General features: G+C 39.3%; 1 protein-coding gene across 6 annotated transcripts in view; it reads left to right on the top strand.

Annotated features, from left to right (window-relative positions):
* The window catches only part of TCF7 (transcription factor 7), a 228,513-nt gene that overhangs the window by 195,452 nt on the left and 14,413 nt on the right, over positions 1-18,648 (top strand). For all 6 annotated transcript variants that reach the window (XM_063447484.1, XM_063447481.1, XM_063447478.1 and 3 more), the window contains 4 exons: positions 2,478-2,588; positions 3,250-3,412; positions 6,325-6,432; positions 9,422-9,470. In XM_063447484.1, the coding sequence (XP_063303554.1) occupies positions 2,478-2,588; positions 3,250-3,412; positions 6,325-6,432; positions 9,422-9,470 (431 nt within the window). The remainder of the gene's footprint in view (positions 1-2,477; positions 2,589-3,249; positions 3,413-6,324; positions 6,433-9,421; positions 9,471-18,648) is intronic.

Below are 18,648 nucleotides of genomic sequence, written 5' to 3'. Positions count from 1 at the left end.
TAGATATTGAAAAAGCATGGCACCGATGTAAAATGTTATCCAGACACTATCCCAACACCCCCCTCTGCAGTTTGCATGTATTCTTTTTAACTTTGACTTTTATAAATAGGGATGTTCATTTTATATGGATGTAGAATGTGTAACTTAAACAAGATATTGCATTATCCTAAGAGGCAATGATGTTGCAGCGGTCCGGTATTTCGACTTTTGGTAAATATTGACTAAATGTTGCCTGAATGCATAAATCCAGTGTTAACCTCAAGGGAAATCCTAGCACCTATGCATAAGCAGGTCAAATCATTCTATTGCCAAAACACGTCTAATATATGAGTTTCCAGTTGTTGTCTGACTACTGCTTCTCTGCCAAACCAATAGCAATATTAAAGTGGCTGGGGAAGGATAAAAACAATTTTTTTCTTCCTTTATGTATTTAATGTGATACAAAACAAATCAGTGCTTAATACTCCTTGACTCTAGATATTTTGTATGCAATAATATAGTCCTTAAAAAGCACAATGTTGTACTTACTGTATATATTTCTATCATTTGTGGTGAAAAAGTTAACGTTACTATACGCTCACATTGTGCCACCTAGTGTCAACTAAATAGTAATAACATCCAACTCAGAAACCTTGTTCATTGTGTAAACATGACTAAATACTACAGTAATAAATATAAGGCTGCATTGTAACAATGTTTGAGTTGTTCACTTAATCTTGTGAATAGGCAACTGTAATTTCATAGTATTAATGCATGGATGTTATATATGCATAGGACAGCTATGGAGTATATCAATATAGAGATAAACAATAAGACATAGATAGTTGTGAGATTGTAAGTATTGTATACAGAGCCATGGAAACGTAGGTAGTGTTACGGTTGCCTCCAGGCTGGCTGGAAGTTGGACCGTAGAAAAGGATGCTCCTAGCGCTCACCAAAGGACCATCAGCACCGTAGACACCATAACTACTGCGTACTCCACGAACCACTGCTGCTGGGCTGGTATCTCGCCGTCTGCTCTGCGCCCTGGACCTACGACCAGGCTCCAGGTTCCAGTAGGTGAACCTCTTCCTTCTGTAGAGCAAAGCAGGATCAGGAACAAGAGCTCTTACAAGAGCTCAGTAGCTAAGGGAGTATGAAGAGCATAGCAATCCCTATAGTGATTATAGCTGTCCCCTACAAACATGAGTCAAGGCTACAAGTTAGAGGGTCAGAAGAGGTCTGAGGTGCTGGAACACCCAGCCTGGCTTTTATTGAGGTTACATGCAAACAGGACACTCCCAGGGGGAGGCATAAAATCACCAATCACACATCTGGTGCAACCCACACATCCCCTCCCCTCAGATAAACAGTTAAACCAATTATCACATACAATAAAAATAGTTTTCACACACATACTGTAACTTTAAAACCATACATTCAATTTCCATAAAAGTAACATATTCAGACTCAGCATACATCAAACATAAACACTTCCAAAAATCAGGCAATTCCCTCCACTGGATCAAAAGTTAGCTGGAGGTCCCTTTATGACCGACCACAAACACAATTTCCTGCCCAAAACAGTTCCATAGATTTGGGCTGTACGGTCGGTCAATTTCATGCCGAAAAACGACTAAGCCCCATTTCGAACGGGACTTAGTCTCTGGAGCTGTAAGTTCAGAATGGAAGAAGGTGTTCGGTAAAATGTGTAGCCGATTTCAGTTCCACAGAATCTTTAGCATACACCGCTGACCGCATTCGACTGAACAAAGATGGCCGCCGCCACGTGCAATTAACCTGCAGTAACCTCACAGCCTGGGAGGTAAATTGCCTGCATACTTTAACTTCTGGGTGGTCCGCCTGTGTGGTACTTGGTTCAGTAAGCCCTATTTACTGAACCAAGAGGGGGAAAGCCAGGGGCAAGTTATTTTACAGGTCTGGGGACATAGTCTTAAAGGGGCATTGTTCAGCAAAGTCACAATATGTCCCCCAGACGGTTCTTAAAGGGCCATACACACCCAATAAAAGTTAATAAGTTTTCAGGGGCACAATCTTCCAGGGGCCATAGTCATGAGGAAGGAGGCTGGCAAATAGGCTTCTCCACAATCCAGGGACGCAGGGCAATTTTCCATTTAAAGGGCCAGTTACAAATAGCGATTTGTAACAGGTAGCATGATCTGACCATGCTGGATAATGGAATTATTAAGAATGGCTGAGATTTAATCACAGTAGAGTAGTCATATCTGGTAAATATTTGTGTCAGATATATGTTGCAGTGTAACAGTGTATAAACTGCGCAGACAAAACATTTTAATTTTGTTATTTTTAAATCTTTGACAGGAACTATCATTCACTATATTTTCATGCAGTTTGTTCAAAAAGTTTACTAAAATTTTATAAAAACAAATTACCTTTCTGACAGTGCTTGTATTGCTATGTGTTTCTATAGTGTTAAACACAGATGAGATGGCTAAATGTTTGTTTATGCATTTTAGGTTTACACATCCTCTGATGCTCAGCTCCAGCATGCACACAACAGGAATTCCTCACCCAGCTATAGTACCTCACTCAGGCAATAGAGATCTGGATAGCTATGAACAAAACATGTAAGTTCAGAATTGCTGACAGTTATGTCTGAGATTTGCAATTCTAATTTTGACATTCCTATGGCTAGTAAAAGTTGGCCTTCAAATATACTCAGTGATTCAACAGTATTGTGCACTTGCAGTATATATATTATACTATGTCATAAAACTCCATGGGGCATGTTTAGTTGAGTACCCACAAATGGATTTTCTACAACCAACCTAAGCTTCCAGAAGTTGTCCCAAATTGTCATACTCCTTGACACCTACCTACCTTTAGGTCTTTGTTTTATTTTTATGTAGACTCTTCCCTATCCATTCTTTTAGTGTGTGTGGAGGTCAATTCCTGGTTGCCTAGTTTGTAAGAGAGGAGGTATGTTTGATCTCTCTTCTTCTGCTGTCTGGCATGGCTGTATACTTATTCATATTCAGTCACTCATGTGTTACTCAACAAAAAACAGGAGTAGGAAAACCTATCTCAAATTCAACTAAAAGGAGTTTAAGTAAAAGATGAACACATCATTGCATTACTCCTTGATTTGTAGCGGTTTTGTACTTCTAGAACCAATTATGCTCAGTTGCAACATTTATTTATTTGTAGAAATTACACAGTAGAAATAACAGACTTGCTTATTTTTTATTTCTTTGTTTTCTTTTTGTCTCCTATTTAATTTATGCACAGGAAACCACATTCTGAACCAAAGAGAGAAAAGGAACCCAAAAAACCCACGATTAAGAAGCCCCTAAATGCCTTTATGTTGTATATGAAAGAGATGAGGGCAAAAGTTATTGCTGAATGCACACTAAAAGAGAGTGCAGCTATCAACCAAATCCTAGGACGAAGGGTAAGGAGGCTTTGAAACTGGAGAAAGAGAAATCATTGGTTTTGTCCTCATAACCTCATCAGACTGTGCCATACCAGCCTGTTTTCAGCTTGCTTAGAGGGATAATATTCACTTAGTGTGGTTTTCCTCCTTCCTTTCTTGTGGATCTTTCTCTCTTTTCTTTACTCTCCCCCTCTTCCATTTTGTATTTGTAAATAGTTCAAAATAGTTTGAAGTTAGTCTTAGGTATGGTATCATCTGTGATCTTGTGTTATATTATAGGCAACATAACCACTACAGGTCAGTGGACATAATCCCACAGTTTTTTTGATGGACAAAACAAAGTTTCTCGCTGGCTCCAATTTACTCTTTCAACTTACCAGTGTCAGTTCTACCCAACCTGAATGGCAGTAATTGGCTGAGAGCACTGGGGTAGTTTAAACACAGTACTTTAAGTCTATCACTGCTGTCCAAGTTAGACAGAATTGATATTGGCTATGCAGAAGTGTAAATTCCACATTACAAATGTGGCTGGAGAACTGGGTGAGCCCTGGTTTCCAGTAAGAGTTTTGTCAAATTTCCTAATTTCAATTGGCAGGGCAAGAAGACTATAGCAAAATAAACCATGTTTGTGATATCTAATGTAAATGTAAAATTTAAGTGATTAACATGAATTAAAAACATACTTCTGTGAACTACCCCACTTTATAAGGCGCCTAGTGGCCTCACTCATTCCCAACAGGCTGGCAAAACACTTTACATTTGATGGCGTTTATCGCATAGCAAAACCCCTAAGGGCACCTAAGTCAGCCCCACGTGACATAATCCTACGATGCCAAACCTTGACAGATAAAATAGCCTTAATAACGGCCATGAAAGGGAAAGCGCCCTATGACTTTGAAACACATCAAATTACATTCTTCCAGGACTTAAGCAGAGACACATTATCATGGCGCAAGAGCATGCAGCCTGTGACCGCTACCCTGCAAGCAGCGGGTCTAGTATGTGGGTGACCAAAGGCGAACAACACTTCGCTGTTGGGTGACCAAAGGCGAACAACACTATAAAATCACCAAAGTGGAAGAAGGACCGGCCTTGCTGACCACACTGTGACTCTCTAACAATGCCATAGGGGTGGACACTCCTCACCCAGGACCCGTGACATGAAACCTGGACTGACCAAACAAAAGACCTCCAGTTATTGTTATATACATTTTTAATACTTCATGTTCTACACACTAAACCAAGTTATGTATAACCTGTCTTTATTTAGGCTCTCATCTCTTGCACCGACAGGTCATACATTATCCTGTGCCTTTAAGGCAGTGCGGCTACACACTGCCCATGCCCCCCTCCCCCCCAATGCCTCAGGGTTAAGAGGCATAGCAACCGATGGAACACACACTAGTCAAAATGGCCCAACCTTTTTAATTCTCATAGACCTCCTTCACAGTCTTAAAGAACCCAGCCCTAACACGGCACACTCATACTCTGAAATATAATCCATTCACACATAGATGACTCTCAAACTCCTAGCCCTTACTCTTGTATCCAACTTTATACAAATCGTACGGCCAAAAGGAACAGGGGGCTTACCAGCGCAACTCCGGTACCAGCACCAAATCACCACCAGTGCAACCCGCTGAATCCACACTAGCTATGACACCTATAGCCACCACTGGCACGGGCGATGACATCGTTATGACTACCTAGCCCTAAATAAGAAAAATGTGCACTGATAATCTTAGCTCCAATGGCAGGAGGCTTCAATCACTGATTTATTTTATGCAACTGCTGATATGGCATACCCATACAAAGCCTGTATGATTACACCGGCACTGAAAATACAGTATTTAAAGGGACTCATTAACTCCCTATAGCCTAGGTTTGACGCACCTCTGCATCACACGGAGGCTAGCCATAGTTATATGGTGTATTGTATTACCACTACACAAGAATAGCCAACCTAGCAAAACGCTTAGCTGAACTTGCTCGGTGAGAATTAGTTGAATCCCTAATAGCGACTGACTAACACTTTACTCTCCGGTGTGTAAAAATTAAGCATGTAACTAATGATCCTTATCTTACAGGTCATACACAAAATCCGCTAATGCATAACCTATACGTTATAGAACAGTTTGTAATCGTTTGTTTCTCGTGATAAAACATTTTTAAAATGTGCTAGCCAACCACATGCCATAATAAGTTGATGTTCATGACAAGCCTGCAGATGCTGTTGTGGCGCTGCAAGACTAACTGTATGTTCGTTAATATGCACAAGAAAAATAAAGAATTTAAAAAAAAACATACTTCTGTAAATATCAATACATTCTACGTGTTTTTTATGGGTAAAAATATCATTATTTATTATTATTTTAAAATCTTTATTTATGAACAGTCAGGTGACACAATAGCAGGCATCATCACAAGCAGTGAAATAGATATAAAAATTATAAAACAGTGCTGCAAGGCCGTCATTTTTGTGAAAAATATAAATAACATAAATTAAGCACTAATGCAAATGTGGTCAATCGAATAACGAGATAAAAAAAAAAGAATGAGTGTAGAAAGAAAAGAAGGCAATAGGAAAAGTATAAAGAAAGTAAGATAATAAAGGAGTTACAGTGGAAGGTTGGCTTGCGCCTTACCCCCTGTAACGAACAGCCTCATATTCCCTTATAAGATTCTCATTTCTGATATGTTTGTTGAAGAAAGCCATAGTTTGGTGAACCTGAGCAGTCAACTTGTCCATGAATTAGGTATCCTTAATCTTGAACTCTATCTCGGCTATACAGGGGGCCTCCGTCTGCCCTATGGACTTAATCCTAATATTTTTAAGTGAATTTGCTTTTAAGTAGGTGTTTATTTTAACTGTAAAATTGTGTGCAATAATTTTATAGTTTTGGCTAAATTTAATGTTTTTCTTTTCATAGTGGCATGCGTTATCTAGAGAAGAGCAGGCAAAGTACTATGAACTTGCAAGGAAGGAGAGGCAGCTTCATATGCAGCTCTACCCAGGCTGGTCTGCAAGAGACAATTATGTAAGTATAGTACTATACTGCTATCAATCTTACACCACATTATTTAGATTTAATTAAAGGAAGCCTATAGCCCCAAAAGTAACAATTGTTGTTTCGGGACTTTAGGTTACTTTAAAGAGATGTCATCCCTGTTCGCCCCTTTGCTGTGTAAAATGTAAGTTAAAGTTTAATCACCTCATATCCAGCATTGGGACTCCTCCACTACTGCCTCCAACTCCTCCTCCGGTGATATCAGCATGACCTCACTTGCATTCTCCTCTAACCCATTGCTTCTGATTAAAAAGCATTAGCTTGAAATCAAGCATGCACAGCAAAACGCTGTGATCCTCCAACCAAATTCTGCTATCAGCAGCATTTTATTTCAGGATAGAGTTTCACTGAGATGAAGCGGTCTTTCTGACTTTAATGGTCATTTTAAATATGCGACTGTTTCAGAATAGTGTTCACACAAATGGCTTATTAGACTTATGAGTAATGACTCAGGACATTCTGTTCATACTTTGGTGTATGTTTTAAACTTGGCTATTTTGACCTAAATTTTGCAAGTTCAGAGCTCTGTTCACCACAGTTAACTTATTAGTGAATAAACTCATGTTTTTTTTGCCATTTAAAAAGGTTTGCCATGAGACTCGTATTTAAATATAGTTTTAACGTTTACTGTCATCATTTAAAATCGTGATCGCTTGCATTGATCTGCTATTTTTATTCTGGACCTTGTGGGGATATTTATGGGATGATAATAGTAAACCGTTGAGAATTGCCCACTATTTCAATTCTCCAGATCCCAAAGATCGTTATCATGTAGTGAAATGTATTCCATATAAATAAAATCACAATTTGTTATAAAAATAGATACAATTTATTGTGACAATTTAAATAATAATAATATGTAACGTGTGATAATAATCAATGAATATTTAGTATAACATGAATATGCAATACAATGGCAATGTTAAAACACGTTCCAATGGTTAACAGCTTCAATTGTCAAGACAAGATTTATGACGGTACTTCAGAGACAAAGAAAAACTTTCTTTGACAGATCACAGCAAAAGGCCATAAAACTTTAGCTAACAGTTACTGAATAACTGAGTAACCCTTTCAATGCTGGCTAGATCCTCCTAAGATCTATTCTCATGTAATTTTAAATAACATAACATTTAAACCAGCTCATTAGTCATTTCCTGGAACCATCCAATAAGAGAAATCTACCAAATTCTATAAGCTGAATTTTTAATTTGCCTAAAAATAAATCTTATCTTATATTAGAGCAAATCAATACACCTGGATAAATACCACGATATGCTAACATGTGATAAATCACATAATATATATATATATATTTAATTATTCTTAATTCCACCTGCAGAATGGAATGTTTATAACTGTATATTCTTTAGTTAACTAAGATTTATAAATATCGAAATCTGACCGTGATTTATCCAGTCATATATCATGCTATTAGAAAATGTTTAATTAAATTATATTAATTAAATGAAACCAGCATATTTACCAGTTAATGAGATGTTCTCATCAGATGTTTTCAGGTAGCTAAGTGTCAAGTAATGTTTGTCATGGGTCTCTTTCTCTCTCTGACTCACTTGCTTCTTACTTCTTGTCTTTCTTCTTCTTGACTCCTTTCTTCCTCCACCTAGCCTGTGATCCTGATTTTTAAAGGGCCAGACTTTCTGTTCCTCATTACTTGATAAGCCAATAGGAAATTGAAGGTGGGGTTACCCTGCATATAGCAATTTAGGTATTTGGTGCATAGAGGGCAGTATCGCCTAACTAAACTTTCCTATCCAGGAAACAGTTAACTTTTCGTGATGACGATTTTGACGTAATTTGGCTTATCTATATGGCTATTATAATTTAAGTTTACTTGTCAGTTCAAAGAGTTTCTTTGGGCTTTTTCCAGACAGTGTGTCGACAATTCCTGCTGTAATTTCTAAAATTGGCAGTTTAAACTTAATTTTAACTTTTACTTTACAATGAGACCTTATACAATTTAGAAAGTCAAATTAATTACTGAGTCTTATCTGGTCACTGGTGTCTGGCTTTCTTGTGTGAAGCTAACATTAAGAAGAGTATTTCACCCCCTTCTCTGTTAGACTCATTGTATCACTTGGTTTGTTTATACAAAGCATTCCTTAGTTACATAGAAACATAGAAACATAGAATGTGATGGCAGATAAGAACCATTCGGCCCATCTAGTCTGCCCAATTTTCTAAATACTTGCATTAGTCTCTGGCCTTATCTTATAGTTAGGATAGCCTTATGCCTTTCCCACACATGCTTAAACTCCTTTACTGTGTTAACCTCTACCACTTCAGCTGGAAGGCTATTCCATGCATCCACTAGTTCAGGCTAGTGTTTAGTTACAAAGAGGATAGAAATTTGTGTCTTTGTTAGCTTGAAATCCAAAATGGAGTCTGCTCTGTTCTGAGTGATTCAGGCAATATACACTTTGAATTTCTATCATAGCACAAAATGTCTGCCGATATAAATATCCTGACAACCTGACAGACATGAGTTAATTTCATGGAAATCAGCCTTTCTTTATAAAAAGGATTGCTGCTGATAAAATAGACAGAGGAAATAGAAAAATCAAAGCAGTGCATCCACATTAGGGTAGGGTGTGAAAATCTTTATTGATAATTTAAAAGGTTTCATAGGGAAGCGGAAAGTCATATCTAATAGTTTTTTGTACTTAACCCTTAATTAAGTACCACTGACACTTTGACATTGTATTTCCTTTTATTATTCATAAACTAAATATAAAACTAAATTACATTTATTGTGGGTTGTGGTTTGGTGGCCAAATAGATACTAATCAGTTGATTTTATAATACAATTTTTTGATATGTGTTGCGATTTAAGTAACATCAAGCATCCTAGTTAAATATTTATATTTCAACAGAAAATTTACTTTTTTTTTGTTTGTTTGTTTTGTTTCGTTTGTCTTTTTTTTTTTTTTTTTTTTTTCAGGGGAAAAAGAAAAGAAGAACCAGAGAAAAACATCAGGATACAAATTCAGGTAAGATTTCCAGAGGGGGGTGTGTATAAACAAATGGCAAGAATAAAAATTCGAATTATAATAGTCTTCACAAATAAAAAAGTAGAGAACTTTAAAATTAAGTCAATATATGCAAACATATTTAACTTGGCACAATTAAGTCCACGTCTGGTATGCTAATAAACTTGTAAATAATAACAGTAGTTTTTTGAATGTTTAGCATCTTTTACATACATCTGTGTAGAGAACTGCTGCTGCTGATCTTTGTATTATTAGTCTTTTAAGTCATATTATGTCACACTAAAACAGAACTGCGTTTGTAGGAACTACACAAACCAATAAGGGTTAATCCACGAGTTTCCACAAATTTTACTACATTAACTGTGCCTCTTTGGGGCATACCCAAAAAATGCAGCAGCAGGCATTATTATTTGGAAAGAACATTCCTCTTGAAGAGTACTTTAAAAACCATGTACAATTGTTTTTTTGTTTTTTTTTCCTTCTTTGTTTACCTTAATTAATAGTCTATTTTTTGGGAGGGGGGTTGGGTTTGGCTCAATATTAAAATTAGATCTTCAAAAGCTGATTTGCTGCTGTTACAAATGTAAATAAAAAATTAATTATGCAGTAAATATGCAGTATCACCCTATATTCTTTGTTTCTGGGTTGTACAGGTTAAGAATAGTGTATGGTAGGTGAGGTTTTTTTAATAGAATTTTGGACCCTTCAGATAATATTTTAAGGCATGATCAAATTTTAGCTCATGGGGTAATAAAGGTCTATGCCAACTCGGTGCTGAATTATTGATTTGCATGAGGTGGAGACCTATTTTTTATTTTTAGTTTTTCTTCTAATCTATACATTTGCTAGCAATTCTTCTAGCACAATGAAGATGTAGAATATAATTACTTATATAGTGATCAGCCACAATAATAAAACCACCCCTCGTGCAGCCGAACAGCTCTGATTTGTCGAGGCATGGACTCCACAAGACTTGTGAATGTGTCCTGTGCTAGCTGGCATGAAGACATTGGCAGCAGATCCCATTGGTGTTGCAAAGTGGGACCTCCATGTGACCTCCATGGATCAGATTTGTTGTTCCAGTACACCCCACCAATGCGGCTTAAAATCTGGTGAATTTGGAGGCCAAGGCAACACCTTGAACTCTTTGTCATGTTCCTCAAACCATTACTGGACACTTTTTGCAGTGTGGCAAGATGCAGTATCTTGCTGAAAAAGCCATTGCCATCAGGGATCATCATTGCCATGAAAGGGTGTAAGTGGTCTGCAAAAATCTCTAAGTAGGTGATATGTATCAAAGTAACATCCACATGAATACCAGGACCCAAGGTAACCCAGCAGAACATTGCCCGGAGCAAAACACTGCTTATGCTGACCTGCCTTCTTTCCATAGTGCATCCTGCTGCCATTTCTTCCGTTCGTAAATGACGATCCCGCATCCGGCGCTCCTGATCTAAAAGAAAACGTGATTCATCAGGACAGGCAACCTTCTTCCATTGCTCTATGGACCAGTTCTGATTTTCATATCTCCATTGAAGACACTTACAGAAGTCATCAATGAACAGAAGTCATCATTGGGCATTCTGATTGGTCTGTGGCTATGAAGTCCCATACGCAGCAAACTTCGATGCACTGCACTGTGTTTTCTGACACCATTCTATTGAATTACACCTTTATATTCTATATGACCAGAATTCATTTTTTCAGCAATTTGAACTACAGTAGCCCTTCTGTGTGATCAGACAATATGGACTAGCCTTTGATCCCCACTTCTGTGTCTTGAGCTCCCATTGTCACGCAGTGCATCTTAGTTTGCTGCATATGGGGCTGTGTCAGAGTGCCCATGATGACCCCTGTTCACTGCTGTAATCGCCTTTAATTGGGCTGTGCGCAACAGAACTGGACAATGAAGCAATGAAAAAAAAAGGTTGTCTCGTCTGATGAATTACATTTTATTTTATATTAGGTGGATGGCTGGGAGTGGCCTCTTTCAACATCAGAGGGACCTACATAATATTAGGCAGGTGTTTTTTTTATTATTTTATTCTTTATTTTTCTGTGCATAAAAGGCAGTTACAGATGAATTTGCAATGGCATGACAGCATAGACAAATAATGTAATGGAAAACAGTGAGATATAAGGGCATGACATAGAAAATCAATGCACATTTTTAAATTAAAGGTAGGAAAGAAAGATTTTTGTTAGTTAATGTAGAAACAGGAACATGTTAGGCATATCTGTCTAGGTAGAAAGAACAAGTGATGCAACTACACAGGATTGGTATAAGACAGAAAGAAAGACACCACCAGTTGTTTAACTGTGCTCGCTGAGTGTGAAGGTAATCCAGTATGCAAACTAAGCTAAACTGCCAGACTGGGCACGGGTAGCTAAATGGTAGCTTATTCAACGAATACTCATAGCACACAAACAAATTCCTGGAAGGTATAAGAGGGTACAGAAGCCTCCATGGATTCTGCAGTTTGCCACAGCACTCCATCTCCCATGACTCCAAACCTCTCTCTTTGCAATAAGACAGAGTCCACAAGACTGCAGAGAGGTATCATTTTCACAGGTACGTATCACACATGTGCAGGCTGAGCAACAGGGATCGGTAGTGTTGTTTGCTGACTCTGTCTCCTCAACCTCGGCCAGAACCGCCGGCATATCGCTTCAAATTTTTCGTTAAAGTATCCCTCCCAGCTCTGCACCTCAGCTTGTGGAGCTGCAGACAGGTGAGTAATTGGGGGTCGGGATAACCCCCACCTGTCCAGTGGGGTGGGGACACGGGGCTCTGAAAATCCAATTAGGAGTATCAGACGAGGTTGCCAGTGTGGGTAAGTCCATCAAGAAGGGATTTTCACCCTCTAATTAGCTTTTAGAGCAGGATTAAGCAGGAGTCCAAGCACTCTGCGACCACATGGCGTCCAGGTCCCTCCCCTTGGCAGGTGGTTTTATTGTTGTGACTGATCAGTATATATCTAACACCCCTTGACAAGTGCCATTGTAACCATATAATCAATGTTATTCACTTCACATGTCATTTATGGCTGATCAGTGTATCTGCTGTTTTATGACTTATGTTATAGTTTTGATAATACCATGAGCCCAGCATTCTGCTTAAAGGACCACCATAGGCACCCAGACCACTTCAGCTTAATGAAGTGGTCTGGGTGCCAAGTCCATCTGCTATGTTTACAAATGGGTTAATCCAGCCTCTAGTGGCTGTCTCATTGACAGCCGCTCGAGGCGCTTCCGCGCTTCTCACTGTTATTTTCACAGTGAGAAGACGCCAACGTCCATAGGAAAGCATTGAGAATGCTTTCCTATGAGACTGGCTGAATGCGCGTGCGGCTCTTGCCGCACATGCGCATTCAGCCGATGACGGCAGAAGAAGGAGGAGATTCCCCAACGCCGAGGGAGCCCGGCACTGGAAAAGGGTAGGAATTTAACCCCTTCCTCACCATAGAGCCCGGCTGGAGGGGGACCCAGAGGGTGAGGGGGACCCAAGGACCCTATAGAGCCAGGAAAACAAGTATGTTTTCCTGGCACTATAGTGGTCCTTTAATAAAGCAAACTATAAAATAATTGATTTTAGGAGTCTTGCAGCAGAGGAGCTTAATGAGGTTGTTCAGGTGAGAACTATAGCTCCCTGCAGCCTTTCTCATGTAAACACTGTATTTTCTGAGAAAATACAGTGTTTACATTGAAAGCTAGGAACACCTCCAGTTGCAGTCACTCAGAGTGAGCCAGAGGGACTTCTGAGTTGATGGAGGCATAATATGCCTCCATCCACTCAGATCTGCTGTGCACAAGCATCCTATGATTCAGTATCTCCTCCCACTGCATGCAGACACTGAAATTTCCTCATAGAGATTCATTAATTCAATTCATCTCTATGAGGACATGCTGATTGGCCAGGGCTGTGTTTGAATCATGCTGGCTCTGCCCCTGATGTGCCTCCTTGTCAGTCTCATCCAATCCTATGGGGAAGCACTCAGTGGCGGATCCAGGGGGGGGGGGCGCAACGGGAGATTCCCCCCCCTCCCGAGATTGTCCCCTGCCGGCTAATGCGGGGCTGGTACTGTCCAAGTGCCAGCCCTACAATGTGCCTTCACGGACAGGAGGGAAGATCAGAGGGAGAGAGGACCCTGGAGCTCAGCCTGAAGCTCCTCTGGGTCGTATACTCGCGAGCATGGAGCGTTACCACGGCAACGCTCCGGATCTCGCGAGAGTGAACTCTAGCCCTGGAGCGCGGGCTAGAGTTCACTCTCCCCACTGGGACCACCAGGGACTCCCCACCGGACCACCAGGGATCCAGAAATGTCCCCCCTCCTCCCACATAAATATATACATTTAATTTAAATTAAAAAAAATTATTAAAAAGCATGCCTACCCTCCTTCCCCCCCATACACACACTGCCCCCACACACACACACTGCCCCCCCCACACACACACACTGCCCCCATACATACACTGCCTCACACACACACTGCCCCCATACATACACTGCCTCACACACACACTGCCCCCATACATACACTGCCTCACACACACACTGCCCCCCATACACACACTGCCACCCATACATACACTGCCTCACACACTGCTCCCCCATACACACACTGCTCCGCCATACACACACTGCCCCCATACAAACACTGCCACCCATACATACACTGCCTCACACACACACTGCTCCCCCATACATACACTGCCCCCCAAACACACTGTCCCACACACACATACAGTGCTCCCCATACACATGTACACTGCTCCCATACACACATTGCCCTCCCCACACACAGTGCCCCCATACACACACTGCCCCACACATACAGTGCCCCCATACACATACATACAGTGCCCCCCCATACACATACATACAGTGCCCCATAAACATTCAGTCAGTGCCCCCCATACACACACATACAATGCCCCCATACACACACTGCCCCAAACACACATACACTGCAACTCTCACACACACTGCCCCCTAACACACACAGCCCCCTAACACACACACTGCAACCCTGACATACACACTGCAACCCTGACATACACTGCCGCCCTCACGCACTCACACACACTTCACCGCTCACACACACACACACACTGCACCTTTCACACACACACACACACACTGCACCTTTCACACACACACACACACACACTGCACCTTTCACACACACTTCACCCCTCACACATACCACTTCTCCTATGCCCTATATCCCAGCAGACCCCAGGTAAGTGTTAAACTGTTCCTAAACGGTTTGACTACTTACTCTGGGATGGGATCCTGGCACTACTGGTACCATAACTACTACACTGAGCTGTAGTGATTATTGTGCCTGGATTATTTCTTTAAATAATCTACAAGTGCCCCTCCCGAGATCAGGCTCTGGATCCGCCACTGGAAGCACTGTGATTTGATCAGGCTATCACATGTCAGCAGACTGCTTGTTTATCCTGAGTCTAACAGCATGCAGATTTACAGCTCCTGGCTTGAATTCAGTAAGATTTTTACTATATTTATGAATGCATGAGGGGCCCAGGGGGGGCTAGATGGTCGTGTTAACACTAAAGGGTCAGGAATACATGTAGTTGCACTGGTGACTATAGTGTCCCTTTCAGGTTTTCTGACTGAGCCTGCTACTGTATTTTAGCAGGTGTTAAATCCATGCCTAAGAAGTGGGGTATTAGATAAGGATGCAAACTCCATTATAATATTCTGCTAATCCATTAAGCGTGGAGAAATGTACATGGCACATTAAAGCACTCCCTATTAATTCCTCTGACAACAAGTTGGGCTCAGTAATGGCTAGAATGTCTGTCAGATGCTTAGGCACTGACATTAGAAAAATAAACCTAGTCGGAGAAGTATGCATGTATGATCAGTGCTAGAAGAAATGTATACACAAATTGTTAGGCTACATACAAGCAGGCCAATAAGAATGGTATACACAAGAAGAAGAAAAAAACACAGCCTTCTTACTGTTTTGTCACAATTATATTTATATATATTTATATTTTTGCTTTTAAATATGTTGCCAAAATAATTCAAATTAAATATATATCCACTGTGATAAATGTATGAGGCTAACTGTATTTGAGATGTCATGAGTTAAATCTCGTAGGTGATCTCTAAAATATACTTTTGAAATGGACAGCAGCAAATAAACCCTTTGTAACTTAAACAATCCAACTACTACTAGGGGCTATGGTGTTTTTAGTGTTCCTCCAAGTTCTGCCTATGTTTGGTGTAAGAATCACATTACTAAAGCAAGAGTAGATGCAGTGCGTGCGTGTGTTTTTTGTTGTTGTTGATTGTGTGTTTTTTTTTTTTTATGGGGGTCTGGTGGAGACAAAGTAATGTTTAACCCTTGCACCCTCTGAACCAAGGCCTAGATTGGCCTTGTTCTTGCCATTCACCATAGCATTTTTGAGACAGTTCCACACCAAAGGTAACTAGTAATACTGAAATTAGTTGGTTTACAAGGAAAAATCATGTACTTTGGGTAGAGACCAAATTCAAATTGGACAAAAGTGGTAAGTAGAGTGCCTCAGGGTTCTATCCTGGGAAAACTTATCTTTATTATATTTATAAATTATCTTGAATTGGACATTGAAAGTCATTTGTTGGTTTTTGCATATGACACAAAACTAGGTAAGATAATACAGTCTGAACGTGATATAACTTCTTAACAGAGGGATTTGGATACATTGGAGGACTAGGCAGTCAGATGAGATAAATATAGATAAATGGAAAGTCATGCATTTTGGAATAAGGAATCTATAAGCCACTTATACATTATATGGGGTTGAGTTAAGGATAACATTAAATGAAAAGGACCTGGGACCAATTTTGCAGTTGCAAAAGCTAGTAAAGCACTTTCCTGATTCAAATATAATTTTGCAAGAGCACTCTGCGCAGCTCAAATGTGTCAAATGAAGTGCTCACACTGTGCCTTATAGGATTTGGGAACCCTATAAAACAAACCTGGGTCAGTAGGACAGGACTGTTGATAGGTATGTTCACCACTTTCATTTACACAACAGAGCAAACATAGCCTACTGTGTTTTTTCTTTGTATAATCCATACATAAACAGACTCTGACAAAATAATATGTTTGCTTGGTCTCCCTCCTCTTTTACACTACTGCATTATGAAAAGGAGTCTTTGGGGTTTAAAGCCTTTGGGCTGCTTAAAACCCAAAATGTAGTCACATCTCCAGCAACTGCTACCATTACATCACCATTGTGCTGTAATTTATAAAAAATAAAATAAAAGGGATGGTATTAAAAAAGTACTTTATATAAGTAGATAATAAAATATAGTCCAAGTAACTTAACACTAGTCCAATATAGTGGATCCACAGCAGTAGGGAAAGTTCTTGTGGAACGGTAGATAAAGGATAGTCACGAGTGTAGGGTTGTAGTCCAATGGAACATGTAGGGAAGAAATAAAAAGAACGGATTCCAATGGTACAGTATATAGATGCACTTAAATATTCGGATTATAATAATAAGGAACTGCTCACAATATCCAGAGCTAAAATCCAGCTCTGGTATGGAATGCGTGAAGTGGAATGATCCCCACTCAAGCATATAAGGAGTACTTCCGATTATTAGATGTATATGACAGTACGGTAGTCCAACAGCAGAGTGGCCCAACCCAGAATAAAAGAAAATATAGTGCTCACTGTATCTTTTTAAAATAAAAAGATAAAAATATGAAATATACAGTATATTGAGCAGGCTCACTGCTCGGTGAATAGTGTATGGGGGGTATAATCCACACCTAAGGATTCTTTGTGCTTCTTTAAGGAGATGAAAAATAATGTAGTCAGGTCAGGATATTAAAGTAAAATATAAAGTGAAAGAAAGGAATATAGCAACCAAAGTATATAAAGCCAAAAAAATCCTTTTATTATCACAAATTAAAAGGTTTCTAGACGCGTTTCGCCTGAACAGGCTTCTTCATGTAGAAACTAGTAAAAACATAGACCTGACATAAATGAGTTTATATAGGATACGTTAATTGCATTGAGATTTGAATATTCCTGCCATAATGACGTCATCATAATCTTAATAGAAAGATATATAATAAAAATGTAACTTTGCAACATGGTTAAAGGTAAGTAAACTATTAGGGTATATTATCGAAGGTTATTTGTAATATTACTTAATAAAAACAAGCCTTTAAAATGCTTAAAATAGAGTATAAAGAGAATCACGTGACGCGTGGCTTGTTACGTGATCTCGGGTGGAATGCATGCCTCAAAGATAGGCGGGACGCATGTGTGATAAGGCGGAGTGAGCGGGAGCTGAGCCGTCAGAGAGAGAATCGTCGCGTCACCACAGCGGAGGAGCCTCGTGGTGGTAGCGACGAAGAGATACATTTGCCGATATGCTGTCTGGTCAACTTGGCAGAACAGACAGCATAGACAAACATATGTCAAACGGGTCACAGGATCAAGACCTGAAGGGAGTGCAGAGAGCAGACTGATCTCCTGCACAATTAGTAAAACGAAGCATAAATATAGGACAGAAAGGCACATACATTAAAAAATTATGCAATAACAGATTTGACAGACTTGTATAACAATATATAAATAGAAAAGGCTTTTACATTAGCAGATATATGTAGTGCACAATGATATAGGGATATGTATAATAAAAACAATAGAATAACATCAAATATTGTGTGCATATTGGTGCAAAAGGATTAAATGAGACATTGTAATATTTGACATTTGTGAATAGTAACATATATAAATAAGAAAATGAGTATAGCAAAGAGTATAACTGAGAGTTTTAAAATAAAAATATATGGGTAAAAATGAATACATGAAAAAGTAAAAATAAGAATAAATAGTAAAAAGGAATGAAAATGAAATGTAAAATCTATAATCGGTATTATTATAAAAAAATAAAAAAGGTCAAAGTCTATATTTAGACCTTGTGGGGCAAGAGTCTTTAGATTATATGCCCATTCCATTTCTTTGCTCCCTAAAATCTTTTTTATATCGCCTCCTCTCTACGAGACAATGCATGTATCTATGCCTATGCATTAAGGATATTTAGGATTTTTACCGTGTTTTTAAAAATGTTTTGATACTGAGTGGTTCTCATAACCGCTACGGAATCTGTTAGCGCTATATAAATGGCAATAATAAT

The sequence above is a fragment of the Pelobates fuscus genome, chromosome 3 (genome assembly GCF_036172605.1).
Source record: "Pelobates fuscus isolate aPelFus1 chromosome 3, aPelFus1.pri, whole genome shotgun sequence".
Taxonomy (NCBI): Eukaryota; Metazoa; Chordata; class Amphibia; order Anura; family Pelobatidae; genus Pelobates; species Pelobates fuscus.
Note: the sequence above shows the minus strand (reverse complement) of the source record. Positions and strands in the feature narration are given on the sequence as shown.